Source organism: Camelina sativa, chromosome 11, assembly GCF_000633955.1.
Source record: "Camelina sativa cultivar DH55 chromosome 11, Cs, whole genome shotgun sequence".
Classification (NCBI taxonomy): domain Eukaryota; kingdom Viridiplantae; phylum Streptophyta; class Magnoliopsida; order Brassicales; family Brassicaceae; genus Camelina; species Camelina sativa.
In genome coordinates this window covers 34,598,879-34,612,650 of record NC_025695.1, presented here as the reverse complement: position 1 = coordinate 34,612,650, position 13,772 = coordinate 34,598,879, and the positions used below count along the sequence as shown (strand labels likewise).

At 34.3% G+C, this 13,772-nt stretch overlaps 2 protein-coding genes and 3 pseudogenes across 3 annotated transcripts; 3 read left to right on the top strand and 2 right to left on the bottom strand.

Moving 5' to 3' along the window:
* LOC104725139 (delta(3,5)-Delta(2,4)-dienoyl-CoA isomerase, peroxisomal-like) lies at positions 218-1,964 on the top strand. The gene is made up of 2 exons (XM_010443744.2): positions 218-1,149; positions 1,501-1,964. Exons 1-2 carry the CDS (start codon positions 525-527, stop codon positions 1,689-1,691), a joined length of 816 nt encoding a protein of 271 aa, XP_010442046.1. The 5' UTR covers positions 218-524; the 3' UTR covers positions 1,692-1,964.
* On the top strand, positions 2,312-5,388 carry LOC104725138 (putative ubiquitin-like-specific protease 1B). Of its 2 annotated transcripts, XM_010443742.2 has the most exons (9): positions 2,313-2,920; positions 3,104-3,171; positions 3,261-3,354; positions 3,495-3,593; positions 3,860-3,949; positions 4,042-4,161; positions 4,245-4,348; positions 4,732-4,804; positions 5,012-5,388. In XM_010443742.2, exons 1-9 carry the CDS (start codon positions 2,501-2,503, stop codon positions 5,072-5,074), a joined length of 1,131 nt encoding a protein of 376 aa, XP_010442044.1. In that variant the 5' UTR covers positions 2,313-2,500; the 3' UTR covers positions 5,075-5,388. The 2 variants fall into 2 exon arrangements, with proteins under 2 accessions (XP_010442045.1, XP_010442044.1); XM_010443743.2 differs by lacking the exon at positions 3,495-3,593 and having other exon boundaries at positions 2,312-2,920.
* On the top strand, positions 6,542-7,446 carry LOC104728637 (annotated as a pseudogene).
* LOC104725137 lies at positions 8,717-9,180 on the bottom strand (annotated as a pseudogene).
* LOC104725136 lies at positions 12,277-12,740 on the bottom strand (annotated as a pseudogene).

The following is a 13,772-nucleotide window of genomic DNA, read 5'->3' as shown; positions in this document are numbered from 1 at the left end:
AATCCCCAATTTAAATCCGATTTGCCGATTAATCGCTAGGCCCTCCCTCACCGCCCGACTAACGCCTAGCGATTTTTAAAACATAGGTTTGACTTAATCTTATGTTGTTGTTGAAAAAAAAAAGAATGAAAAACTTTCATCAAGCACCAAAAAAACATGATAGACCTACACCAATATCAAAACAATAGCAAATCCACAAGGAAGAAAGCAAGAACTCCACCAATACCAGAAACACAAATACAATTACTATCAAACTTCACTAGTAAGACGAAGAGAACAAGATACACTACGATTAAGGAAAAAAAACCCTTTAAATCAACTAGAGATGAGCCACATAAGATCAACGAAGGAATATTAAACTGAACACCAAGATACTGATTTGAAAAGGATGATCCCGGTCAAAGTACATTTGTGCCCTTTGTGATTCGAAAGCTTCATTTCAAACCTTGGTATAAGCTCTATCTCTTCAGTCTTCACCTTATCAAGTTATCATCACCATCACTTTAATTTCAAAAATTGAAGCTATGGAGTCATACAAAACCCTAGAAATCGAACGCAAGAACACTGATTCCTCTGTATTTCACCTCATCCTCAACAGACCATCACAGCTCAACGCCTTATCCCTCGATTTCTTCGTCGAGTTCCCCAAAGCTCTCTCATCTCTCGACCAAAACCCAGATGTCTCCGTCATCATCATTTCCGGCGCCGGGAAACACTTCTGCTCCGGCATCGACCTCAGTTCCCTCTCTTTAATCAAGGCCCAATCCTCGTCAGGTAAAAACGATAGAGGACGCTCGAGCGAGCTCCTACGCCGTAAGATCAAGTCGATGCAAGCTGCGATCACGGCCGTCGAGCTCTGCCGGAAACCTGTGATCGCCGCTATACACGGCGCGTGTATCGGAGGTGGCGTTGATCTCGTTACGGCTTGTGATATTAGGTATTGCTCTGAGGATGCTTTTTTCTCGATTAAGGAGGTTGATCTAGCGATTGTCGCGGATCTTGGCACGCTTCAGAGGTTGCCGAGTATCGTTGGGTATGCGAACGCCATGGAATTGGCGTTAACGGCTCGGAGATTCTCAGGTGGTGAAGCGCAGGAGCTTGGTTTGGTTTCTCGGGTTTTTGGATCTAAATCGGATCTTATCGCTGAAGGTAATTAATCTAATTTTCTCCGGATTAAATGCTTAAATCTGCTGAATCGTCGATTTGTTTCAAATTTGATTCTGAGATGATTTAGTGAATGAGAATCATGTTTTCTTGCAATTTTATACAGTTTTGGTTCAATTTGTTGCTTAAATCTGCTGATCCCAATGCTCAATTGTGTTCGAATTTGATTCTGAGATGATTTAGGGAATGAGATAATTAAGTTTTTGTATCTAATCATTCTTGCAATTTTGTTCATTTTTTTTGATCCACTAAGTTGCTTAAAGCTGCTGATTCTATGTTTGATTCTGAGATGATTGGTATTTGAAGTTATGAGAATTTGTGTATCGATATTTTCAGGAATAGCAGCCAAGTCTCCACTAGCTGTGACAGGGACAAAGGCAGTGTTATTAAGAAGCAGAGAGGTGAGTGTAGAACAAGGTCTAGACTACGTAGCAACTTGGAACTCGGCTATGCTTATATCAGACGACCTCAATGAAGCTGTTTCTGCTCAGATGAAGAAAAGAAAACCTCGTTTTGCTAAACTGTGATCCTACAGTCTCTGTTCCTTCTTGTCTTTCAAAGACAGTATTATCGTTCTTCCGGTAACAAAGTAATAAGTTCATTCGTCAAAGAAGTGTAGCTATTGATAGTTCCTTAGTTATCAAATAAAATCTATAGATAAATGGTCTTATTCACATGGTCTTATTGACTCTACTTAGTGCACATAAGTCCTATTTGGTAAATGCTATACTTCTACTATCGGTTTGTTGTTGTAACAGGATTCATCAATATGTTTATTTAGTATCTGTGTCTTCTCTGCATTCTTTTTTACATGATATCTAGAAATTAAAGGTCGTGATCAATTGAAACAGAACAAAGAATCGTCTCAGACTCAGATCACATAGAAGGTACAGTAATCTTCACTTGACTCCCTTGTTCACGATTTAACCACTTTTGTACCTTCTGATCTAAAGCGGTAACAATTGGAAAATCTAAAAAGGTTCAGTTATATTGAGTTGAGGCTATATTAGCCCATTTGAATGATGTTGTGAAGCCAAAATTTTCATAAAATTTAATTCCGGTTATCTTATAGTAGTTCGGTTCAGATTCGAGATTTTTGGCTTCGGTTTGCCTAACCCTAATAGAAAAGCTCACACAAATTATACTCGGACTCTCTCTTTCCGATCAGATGAGAGAAATGGGTAAAAAATTGCTTCGTTTCACTCAAACAACATGAATAATAATAATACTATGAAATTCAAAAATGGCTGAAGTAGAAGAGGCGAGCTAACCCTAAAGTTTTAATCTGTCTTCAACTCTGTGCTGTTTATTTTCTTCTTCCCGGATTCGATCTCCGATGATGGCTGCTGTAGCGACCAATCGCAAAAACACCAATTTGCAGGCTGTGGAGAAACGCAAACGCCGATCCTCGGACAAGCCAGTTTCGTCTTGTAATAATGATAGTAGTACAATCTCGAGACATTCGGCGGCGAGAAAAGTCTCCATCGGACGAGAATATCACACCCGTTGCAGAGGATCCCTTAGATTCAAGTTATTAGTTCGTGCTTCAGTTTCTAAAAGGAAACCAAAACCAAGAGATTGTTGTGGCAATAATGAAGAGATTAATCGCGAAGCAAGCAATTTATTTGGTCGCAGTAAAGCCGCATTGAGATTTGATCGAGATGATTGCAAAATTTTGGTTGAAAAAGACTCTTCTACTTGGGGTGTTAGGAATTGTTACAACAACTTGAAAGCATCATTGCTCCGCTCCATTGAGGTAATATTTATGTATACCCTTCTTTCTTGCTGCTTATGGTTGTTTGATTATATAGTTTTATATTGCTTGTACGAATCAGAGTTCTTTTGAGTTATGAGCTTCTTGTACACCATGACGAGTTTTGTTGACGAAGCTCATTGTTTAGGAGCTTGAACTCATGTGTGTGTTTTATTGATTTGTTAGGAACCTTTTATACCGCTCAAAGAGGAGGAGTTAGCTGAAGTCAAAACTGCCTTCTCTGGGAGAAATAGGTAATTTTCTTTGGGAAGCTCTAGCATGTCATGTGATTGACTTATTTTAGGAATTTTAACTAGTTTTGTTGTTGTTGTTGTTGTTTTAGAATGAAGCTCTTGGTTTCGCATAGAAACTCCAATATTGATATCTGTGGAGAAACTTTACAGTGTCTAATGCCGACTAGATGGCTTAACGACGAGGTACTTCTTTGGTATGATCGTTAACCGCTCTAAATCCACATCCTTTTTTTTTTTTTTTTTTTAATTTGTATTTTGTGTTTTGAACTCCTTTATGTTGCTTTTCTCTGTTTTTGCATTGTTGTATGCTGTCTGTTTTATAGGTTATCAATCTCTATCTTGAATTGCTTAAAGAGAGAGAAGCTAGGGATCCCCAAAAGTACTTCAAGTGTCATTTTTTCAATACCTTTTTCTACATTAAGGTTTGCTTTCTGTTTTAGTCCTCATGCTTCTAAACATTCAGGTCTATGTTTTCTCGTGTCCGATCATTCATTGTGCCAGGACTTGCTTCGATAGATATGTTTAGTGCTAAATTTCAGATTTTTCTCCAATTTCAATGTATTTTATTTTGCTGCAACTATCAAATTCTTTTACCTCAGGCTTGTGTCCTATGAATGCTTGTGTCGATTATAAATGTTTATGAATGTTCACAGGCTTATGTATTTTCTCTCTAATTACATTTGTTCAGCTAGTAAGCGGGTCCTGTTACAATTACCAAGCTGTCAGGAGATGGACTACCAAGAGAAAGCTGGGATATGATCTTATTGATTGTGACATAGTGAGCTTTTTTCAGAACATAAATTTTTGGTATCCTTTTGTAAACTCTACGAATATAATAATCTGATTTTGTTTGATGATAAACCTGTGCAGATTTTTGTTCCAATCCACGGATGTCTACATTGGACTCTGGCGGTAATTAACAAAAGGGAATGCAAGTTCCAATATCTTGATTCATTAACTGGAGTTAATCCTACAGTTTTGAATGATTTGGTATAGTTTTTTTATTACAAAATTCTGCTCATTTGCGTTTTGGAGATGCAACTTTATGATTATGGAACATGTATTTGTTTTAGGCAAAGTACTTGGTGGATGAAGTAAAGGACAAGAGTGGACAAAATATTGACGTTAGTTCATGGGACATTGAATATGTTAAAGACCTTCCCCGGCAACAGAATGGGTACGTAACTCCCTTTTTGCTATGTTTTTGATCAAGTGGACGGGAATTTATCTTAACTATTAGCAAACCCTCCTTTGGCTATGTGAGTCAGAGGTAGATGCGGTTTATATCGTGATATGAGTTGTTTTCAGATAAACAATAATACATGTTCTACAAAGGACAATCTTACGAAAGCGTTCACAATAAAAGAAACCAAATGTGTCTCATAGTTTGCTACCTAGATAACTTCTGTGATACCATCTTCTTCAATTTGTATTATGATACTCAGTTACAAGCTTCTTTGGGTCCTTGTTATTTATGATCAACCGCAACTAAATGCAACCGCCCTGTTATATGTCACTTTATGTTATTTAGGCTGACACTCCTCTTTTGCAATTTCCAAGGTACGACTGTGGGATGTTTATGCTTAAATACATAGATTTTTACAGTAGAGGACTGAGGCTACAATTTAGCCAGGTAATAAAAGACATCAGGGTCTGCATTTGTTTCTGGATCCATATCAATGCTACATTTGAATCGAGAGAAATATTCAGTCAACATATCTTATCTGGGTCAAACTTGAAGTAGCACGATTGATTAGCATTCCTTTTAGAGCAGATGAGACATGAGAAACATGTGTAGACTGATAGAAAAAATGCTTTGTCTTACCTCTATCTTTTGCAGAAGGACATGCCATACTTCAGGTTAAGAACAGCAAAGGAGATACTGAGACTGCGAGCCCAATAATTAGCCCCTTTTTGGTGACACCAGCTTACTATTTTACAAGGCCAATAATGTTAATACTTCTCATCGTAAAATCGATTTTGCTTTGGCGGTGGGTGTTGCTAGATATCATGGATATCATGGCCATGGCTGCTTCTTGGAAAACTTGAGTCATTTTTTTTTTTTTTGGCTAACAGAATTGAAGTTTATAGGTTATTACAATGAATACTTTTAAAAGCCAACAATGTTATCTTAGAAGCCTCAGATCAATAGATAATTTTCTTTCACTGTGTATGACTCGCTGAGAATCTCATGGTCTCAAATAATTACTTTTTTTTTTTTTGGAGTTCTTATTGCTTATATGAATTGGGTTTTTCCTTTTTCTTTTTTTTCTGTGTTGATTTTAAAGGTGTTGTTGAAGATGATAAGAAGCAAGAGGCATTTGTTTTCCCTAAATTTGTTTTGATGAGTCACAGAGGATTTGAGATGAACATGCTTCAATCTCCTGACGAGAAAATGAAATTTATCAAAGAGTAGTATTCTATTCTTTCTTTTAACGTTGCTGCAGATTTCCCCATTGACTTTATTGAGTTTGATGTCCAGGTTTGTCCTTTTTTACCCGTAGAATCTGATAATTTTTGTTTCTATTGGAAAAGAACACGTGGTGGCAAAACTGTCAAGAAAGAGCATGTTTTTTTTCGTTTTCCTAGGCTCAACATTAACTTTGCATTAACCTAGAAAACATTACAACTTCTCTCGAAATCACAAGGTTTTGTACCCAAATTAGCACCATCGAAAGAAACTTAGGGTCAGTCATGTCAGTCGTAATCGAAAGAAACTCCTTTCAAGTATTTGCTCTGATTATGAGATTAAAGGTCACAATTGTAACAACGGATTTAATATTTTAAATTAAAAAAAGTCATTTATATAAAAATGTGTTGATTATTTAGCTTTTTTTATTAAATATTAAAAGAATTTGTTTTGTTAATGTGTTATTCAAAAAAATGCTGTGAAGTAGATAATTAAACAAATAACTGTTGTCCATGAGTAAAATATTATTTTGAAAACCCCGAAAAGTATTTTTTTTTTTGTAAAAAGCGCAAATTAATAAAAAGAATTGTGATTAGTGTATAATATAATTTTTAGAAAAACGTTCTTTGAATTCAGCATTATTAGTGTCTCTATTCAATGCTTAAAGGTTTAGTCCTACCACGGTTTCACCGCCTTAATTGGCAAGACCGTTATCTGTATGTGTATTTTTTTTTTTTTTTTTTTTTNAAAATAAATAGTGGATATCAAGTCTTGTATAAATTTTCTTATCGTCAAGTTAACTTATCTCGAAACCACAATTTAGTTTTTTTTCAATCAAATTGTTTTGTAAATTGTAAGTGTGAAAAAAAAAAGTGTACGCATATATGTGAACAATACGTCTTTTACATATTGTTGGCTTTTAAAAGTATTGATCAGATATCAATATTGGAGTAAACACCAATGAAAGGAAAGAGAAACTCACATATATCTGTTCTTATGGCGATTAACAATCTCAATCTTTTAAATGAACAGGTTCTAAATGACCATGCAAAGGACCGACCCATTATCTTCTCGAGCTTTCATCCTGATGCGGCTCGACTCATTAGGAATTTGCAGACGAGTTATCCAGTAAAATTGCTACTTTGGTTCCCATTTTCAGTTATAACAAAGTTTGTGTACTTAGAAATGTCTGTTTATGTTCTTAGGTATTCTTCTTAACAAATGGAGGATGTGAAAATCTATAAGGACGTGAGAAGAAACTCATTAGACGAGGCCATCAAGCTTTGCAAAGACAGCGGTTTGCAAGGGATTGTGCCTGAGGTTAAGGCCATATTAACGCAATCACACGAGTCAGAGATTCAAGACTTTCTCTTCTATCTTATGGCCAGCTCAAGTAAAATCCTCTCATCAGTTTCATATCGTTATGGTATCCTTTCTCGCCCGCCTCCTCTATTTTTTTTTTCCTTTGAGACAACCGACCTTTTATTATTTTCAGCAATGTTGTTGAGGTGACTTACTTGCAATATCTTATGGGCGTGGAAGGTGTCATTGTTGATATGGTTAAGGACATCTATGAAGCCATCGCCAATATTAAAGTTAGGAATGAGGAAGATTGTGAAGACGACGATAGACAAAAGATGTTTGGAGAGGAGAAGAAAAAGGTGAAAATTTCTAAGGATGAAATCAATTTCTTAACTAAGGGCCTGACTGGTTCAACCGCAGTGTTTGCGGTTGCGGTTACGGGAGATTGCGGAAGCGGGTGGTTGTGGTTTCAAGCGTTATTAAGCGTACTGGTTTACCGTTTTAAAATGGGTGCGTTTGCGGGAGTTTACGACTGGTTGACCACCGCGTGTAATAGCGGTTAAAACATAATAAATATAATATATAATTATATATATGTTGAAAAATACCAAATTTTTTATTAAACTTAATTTATAATTAAAATTTATTAAAAATACTAAAATAATAATTAAAAAAACAAATAAATTTCATATTGAAATACTTATTACTTTATGCATTTGGTTTTTTACAAAACTTTAATCAAGTAATTTGATAAATGACAAAACATATGTTTTAGATCGTAGATCTTCTTTCTTAAATCTCACACACTCAATAAGTTATGTGGGGCAGTATTTGTATCGGTAGTAATGATCAAACGAGAGTTGAGAAGAGTCACTCGTGATTTGTTTTTATATTTTTCACAAATAATCTTATTTTCTTAAATATCTGATGAAATGTTATATTTATTTAAATTATTTTGAACTTACGTGCCATGTGCCATTAAATTTACATCAAGTTTTCCGGGTTATTATTAATTGAAATCTTATTTTCTTCTAATTTTTTTATTTTTTAATATTTTTCAATTGTATCCGTACTTCATTTTCTCTCATCCTTAATGAATAAAATAGTTAGGTAAAAGATATATATATATATATATATAATATTTCATTATCATTGATTTGTTTCAAGTTTAGATTAAAAAAAAAAATCCAAACACAATCACCCGCAACCGCAAATGCTTGCGGGAAACAGCTTTTGGAATTCAGTGGTTTGAAGCGGTTGGAAGCGATTTGGAGTGATTGAGAGTGATTTGTGTGATTAGTACCAAACACTATCAACCGTTACCACCCGCAAACACATCGTTTGTGGGAGGTAGCGGGAGAACCAATCAACATCTAAGTTTGTTCTTTGACCAAAAAAAAAAAAAAAAACTAAGTTTGTTCCAAAACTGCTTCAACAATAAAAATTTCACTTCATTACTTCTGCGTACTTGTAAAAAATTGATTACTTACTTAGGCCGTTACGATATGGTGCATAATTATTTGTATATATTACTAATCAACTGCACATGATAATCTAGTCTCCCGAAATTGTGAGAAAGGAATTGATATGAAGTAGTAACGATTTAACGAAAAAATTGAAACTAGAATTCCATCAACAATTTTTTCTAATTTTATCAAAATTTCTGGTCATTATAACTATTTATTAATACTTACCACTTTCCAAAAACAAAAAAAGGATATAACATTTGGTTGATTAAAATAATATGTAGTATAAGATGAATAAAAAGAGATAATTTTGACCAAAAATTTTACTTTTGTTTTATTTTATATATAAGTATTTGGAAAAAAAATCTTACAATCCAACACCAATTTTTTGTCTGGAGCAATGACAACCAAATCTTTGACATTCATCAATAATTCGTTTTCTTCTCAAAAACAATGATGTGCACATTCTTGACAGAAACCAATTATGTTTTTAGCTGCTGAAACTCCAAGATGTTCATCTGGTAGAAGTTCATCTATTTTAAAGTTAATTTGAGGGCTTGTTGCTGAATTGAAAGAATGAGTGTTCTCTTCCAAATAAGCTTTTGCCTTGATATTTGGCGCACTTATATTATTTATAAAATATATATTATTTTATAAAATTAATATTTCAAGAGAATTAAAAAAATCTACATAGTATCGTCACTAACAAAGGTTAAACTTACATGATAAAACAAGAAATAGAAGAGTTAAAACAATGACAATTGTCTTCATTCTATTTTAGAGAGTTCAATACTATTTCAAAAAAAAAAAAAATTGAATTTCTTTTGCCAATGGTTTAAGTTTTCGTTGTGGGTAATTCTTAGTGGATAATAGTATGTTTATATACGATTTTACTTATGTTACAAACGAGTTAATCAACGTTTTTTTTATAAATGAAGGTTAAAACGACTACTCAATTTAAATTGTTAGTTTCATTTAAACGTATTCATAAAAGTGATTTATTATAAATATTAATTATCTTCTTATTTATGATACAAATAACTTATGGCTTACAACTTTACTCATTTTGTATCAAATATGATATAAATTCTAATAAAGATATCATCTTCTTTTATGTTCAAAAGAAAAGAAAACGTCTTTATTGAACACTGTAACGCCCGTGTCCCGAAAAAAATAGAAGATTTGTGTGTATGTCGGGAATTGGAGTGAAACCGGTTTAATTTTAGTTGGTTTATTAAGTTGGTCGAGTTATTAATTAAATGAGGACTGGTTTAATTAATTCTTGGTTTAGCTAATTCTTGTTTAATCGAATTAAACCAAGGAAAACTCTATCGTTCCCTTTAAAAATACTCTACGCCTTTTGTCTTATCTTCACGACGGTGGAGGGTTGTCATGATGATAGAGATGAAAGGGGAGAGAGGTCGTAAGATAATGAATCTAAACAATCAATCAATATAACAATCCATGAAATCCCTAATGAGAAACTCTAAACCTAACAAGCAGATCTACTCAGACATAATCAATGAAAGACAAATCATATTCTGAATAAATTGCATTAAGAAATTAAAATAAGAAGTAAAGAAGTTCTAAATCTTCTATGAAGGATCTTGATTCTTCTCTCCAAAATCTCTCTAAATATCTCCCTCTCAAAAGTTTCAGGGAAAAATAAAGCTTAGGTCTAAATAATAACCTAAAAATCCTATATATATATATATTCCTAAAAACACGTCGGGAACTATGACACCCTGGTTTCAGAGACTTTCAGAGAGGTTTAAAAGAATTGATTTGGCCACCAATATCACCAAAGTTCACTAATCTTTTCGGTCAAAGGTCCTGAGAGAACTCCAGAGTTAAGCATGCTTGAGCTGGAGTAGTCTCAGGATGGGTGACCTTCCGAGAAGTGACTGTCGGAACTGTGTGAGTGAGGACAAAACACAAGGACAGATCATGTGGTGATTTGGACAGAGACTAATTTGAGTCCGAGGTACATGGGTCCGTTCATAGTAGTTGAGCAAGTGGGACTAGTGACATACAAGCTTGAGTTGCATGAGGTCATGCGTGCGTTCCACAAAGTGTTTCATTTGTCGATACTGAGGAAGTGTCTCCAAGAGGATGATCAGTTGTTGGCTAAGATTCCTGAGGATCTTCAGCCCCACATGATTTTGGAGGCGAGTCCGTTGAGGCTGCTCGAGAGGAGAGTCAAGGAACTTCAATGGGAAAAGATTCTTTTGATGAGATTCCTATGAGAGTGATGGAGTAGAGGAACAGACTTGGGAGCCAGAGGCGAGGATGAAGGCAAGGTTCAAGAAGTGGTTCGAGAAACAGACCGCGAATTGAGCTTGTCTAGCCTGGTCCTAGTTGTAGTCCATGGCTGGAGCGAGAATGGAGTATTCCAGCCCATATCTCTTGATACTTGGTCGCTTAGGGGTGGTTGGTTGTGCGACTAAGTACCAAGATGAGGTGGTGTTGGGGATATGCGTTTCCGTGAAGTGCAATGCTAATAGTGGAAAGTTTCTAAAAATAGAAGTTTTTCAAAAATGGAAGTTTCTAGAAATGAAAATTATTGAGGTAGATCTAACCGGGAGATACTCGATGATGGCATCATACTTGTTTGCTCAAGGCCTTGTGGGATACCAATAGCTCGATGGACTTTGTGGCCAGAGAGTGGGAGTGGTATGTTTATTTTGGATGATGATCAGTGAGCGCGCTTTTGTGAGCCGCGGCTCGGCAGTGAGCCATTATGTCTCGAGGGCTGCAACCTGAGAGCAGGGGGAGTGGATGAGAGTGACTTCCTGGATGTCGTAGCTTAAGGCGGTTAGCCTGATAACGAGCTGGTATGATTCGTTGGTTGCGACCGCGGACGGGGGAAGCACTGAGTTGTGAGCAAATAACGTCTAGGATGTGAGTATATTGGCTAGAGGAAGACCTCGAGGGTTCAGTCGAAGGTGTTTGGGCTGTTGCGAAAGTTGCAAATGAAACCTTGGCTGACGGTGTTCAGTCTGGTCGGAGGACGTGNATCTGATGAAATGTTATATTTATTTAAATTATTTTGAACTTACGTGCCATGTGCCATTAAATTTACATCAAGTTTTCCGGGTTATTATTAATTGAAATCTTATTTTCTTCTAATTTTTTTATTTTTTAATATTTTTCAATTGTATCCGTACTTCATTTTCTCTCATCCTTAATGAATAAAATAGTTAGGTAAAAGATATATATATATATATATATAATATTTCATTATCATTGATTTGTTTCAAGTTTAGATTAAAAAAAAAAATCCAAACACAATCACCCGCAACCGCAAATGCTTGCGGGAAACAGCTTTTGGAATTCAGTGGTTTGAAGCGGTTGGAAGCGATTTGGAGTGATTGAGAGTGATTTGTGTGATTAGTACCAAACACTATCAACCGTTACCACCCGCAAACACATCGTTTGTGGGAGGTAGCGGGAGAACCAATCAACATCTAAGTTTGTTCTTTGACCAAAAAAAAAAAAAAAAACTAAGTTTGTTCCAAAACTGCTTCAACAATAAAAATTTCACTTCATTACTTCTGCGTACTTGTAAAAAATTGATTACTTACTTAGGCCGTTACGATATGGTGCATAATTATTTGTATATATTACTAATCAACTGCACATGATAATCTAGTCTCCCGAAATTGTGAGAAAGGAATTGATATGAAGTAGTAACGATTTAACGAAAAAATTGAAACTAGAATTCCATCAACAATTTTTTCTAATTTTATCAAAATTTCTGGTCATTATAACTATTTATTAATACTTACCACTTTCCAAAAACAAAAAAAGGATATAACATTTGGTTGATTAAAATAATATGTAGTATAAGATGAATAAAAAGAGATAATTTTGACCAAAAATTTTACTTTTGTTTTATTTTATATATAAGTATTTGGAAAAAAAATCTTACAATCCAACACCAATTTTTTGTCTGGAGCAATGACAACCAAATCTTTGACATTCATCAATAATTCGTTTTCTTCTCAAAAACAATGATGTGCACATTCTTGACAGAAACCAATTATGTTTTTAGCTGCTGAAACTCCAAGATGTTCATCTGGTAGAAGTTCATCTATTTTAAAGTTAATTTGAGGGCTTGTTGCTGAATTGAAAGAATGAGTGTTCTCTTCCAAATAAGCTTTTGCCTTGATATTTGGCGCACTTATATTATTTATAAAATATATATTATTTTATAAAATTAATATTTCAAGAGAATTAAAAAAATCTACATAGTATCGTCACTAACAAAGGTTAAACTTACATGATAAAACAAGAAATAGAAGAGTTAAAACAATGACAATTGTCTTCATTCTATTTTAGAGAGTTCAATACTATTTCAAAAAAAAAAAAAATTGAATTTCTTTTGCCAATGGTTTAAGTTTTCGTTGTGGGTAATTCTTAGTGGATAATAGTATGTTTATATACGATTTTACTTATGTTACAAACGAGTTAATCAACGTTTTTTTTATAAATGAAGGTTAAAACGACTACTCAATTTAAATTGTTAGTTTCATTTAAACGTATTCATAAAAGTGATTTATTATAAATATTAATTATCTTCTTATTTATGATACAAATAACTTATGGCTTACAACTTTACTCATTTTGTATCAAATATGATATAAATTCTAATAAAGATATCATCTTCTTTTATGTTCAAAAGAAAAGAAAACGTCTTTATTGAACACTGTAACGCCCGTGTCCCGAAAAAAATAGAAGATTTGTGTGTATGTCGGGAATTGGAGTGAAACCGGTTTAATTTTAGTTGGTTTATTAAGTTGGTCGAGTTATTAATTAAATGAGGACTGGTTTAATTAATTCTTGGTTTAGCTAATTCTTGTTTAATCGAATTAAACCAAGGAAAACTCTATCGTTCCCTTTAAAAATACTCTACGCCTTTTGTCTTATCTTCACGACGGTGGAGGGTTGTCATGATGATAGAGATGAAAGGGGAGAGAGGTCGTAAGATAATGAATCTAAACAATCAATCAATATAACAATCCATGAAATCCCTAATGAGAAACTCTAAACCTAACAAGCAGATCTACTCAGACATAATCAATGAAAGACAAATCATATTCTGAATAAATTGCATTAAGAAATTAAAATAAGAAGTAAAGAAGTTCTAAATCTTCTATGAAGGATCTTGATTCTTCTCTCCAAAATCTCTCTAAATATCTCCCTCTCAAAAGTTTCAGGGAAAAATAAAGCTTAGGTCTAAATAATAACCTAAAAATCCTATATATATATATATTCCTAAAAACACGTCGGGAACTATGACACCCTGGTTTCAGAGACTTTCAGAGAGGTTTAAAAGAATTGATTTGGCCACCAATATCACCAAAGTTCACTAATCTTTTCGGTCAAAGGTCCTGAGAGAACTCCAGAGTTAAGCATGCTTG

Bases quoted from the DNA above. Each gene is read 5' to 3' on its own strand.
- LOC104725138 (XM_010443742.2), top strand. From the start codon at position 2,501: ATGATGGCTGCTGTAGCGACCAATCGCAAAAACACCAATTTGCAGGCT. The intron at 4,349-4,731 runs GTACGTAACTCC...GCAATTTCCAAG, and splicing joins CTTCCCCGGCAACAGAATGG to GTACGACTGTGGGATGTTTA. The intron at 4,805-5,011 runs GTAATAAAAGAC...TATCTTTTGCAG, and splicing joins TGAGGCTACAATTTAGCCAG to AAGGACATGCCATACTTCAG.
- LOC104725139 (XM_010443744.2), top strand. From the start codon at position 525: ATGGAGTCATACAAAACCCTAGAAATCGAACGCAAGAACACTGATTCC. The intron at 1,150-1,500 runs GTAATTAATCTA...CGATATTTTCAG, and splicing joins ATCGGATCTTATCGCTGAAG to GAATAGCAGCCAAGTCTCCA.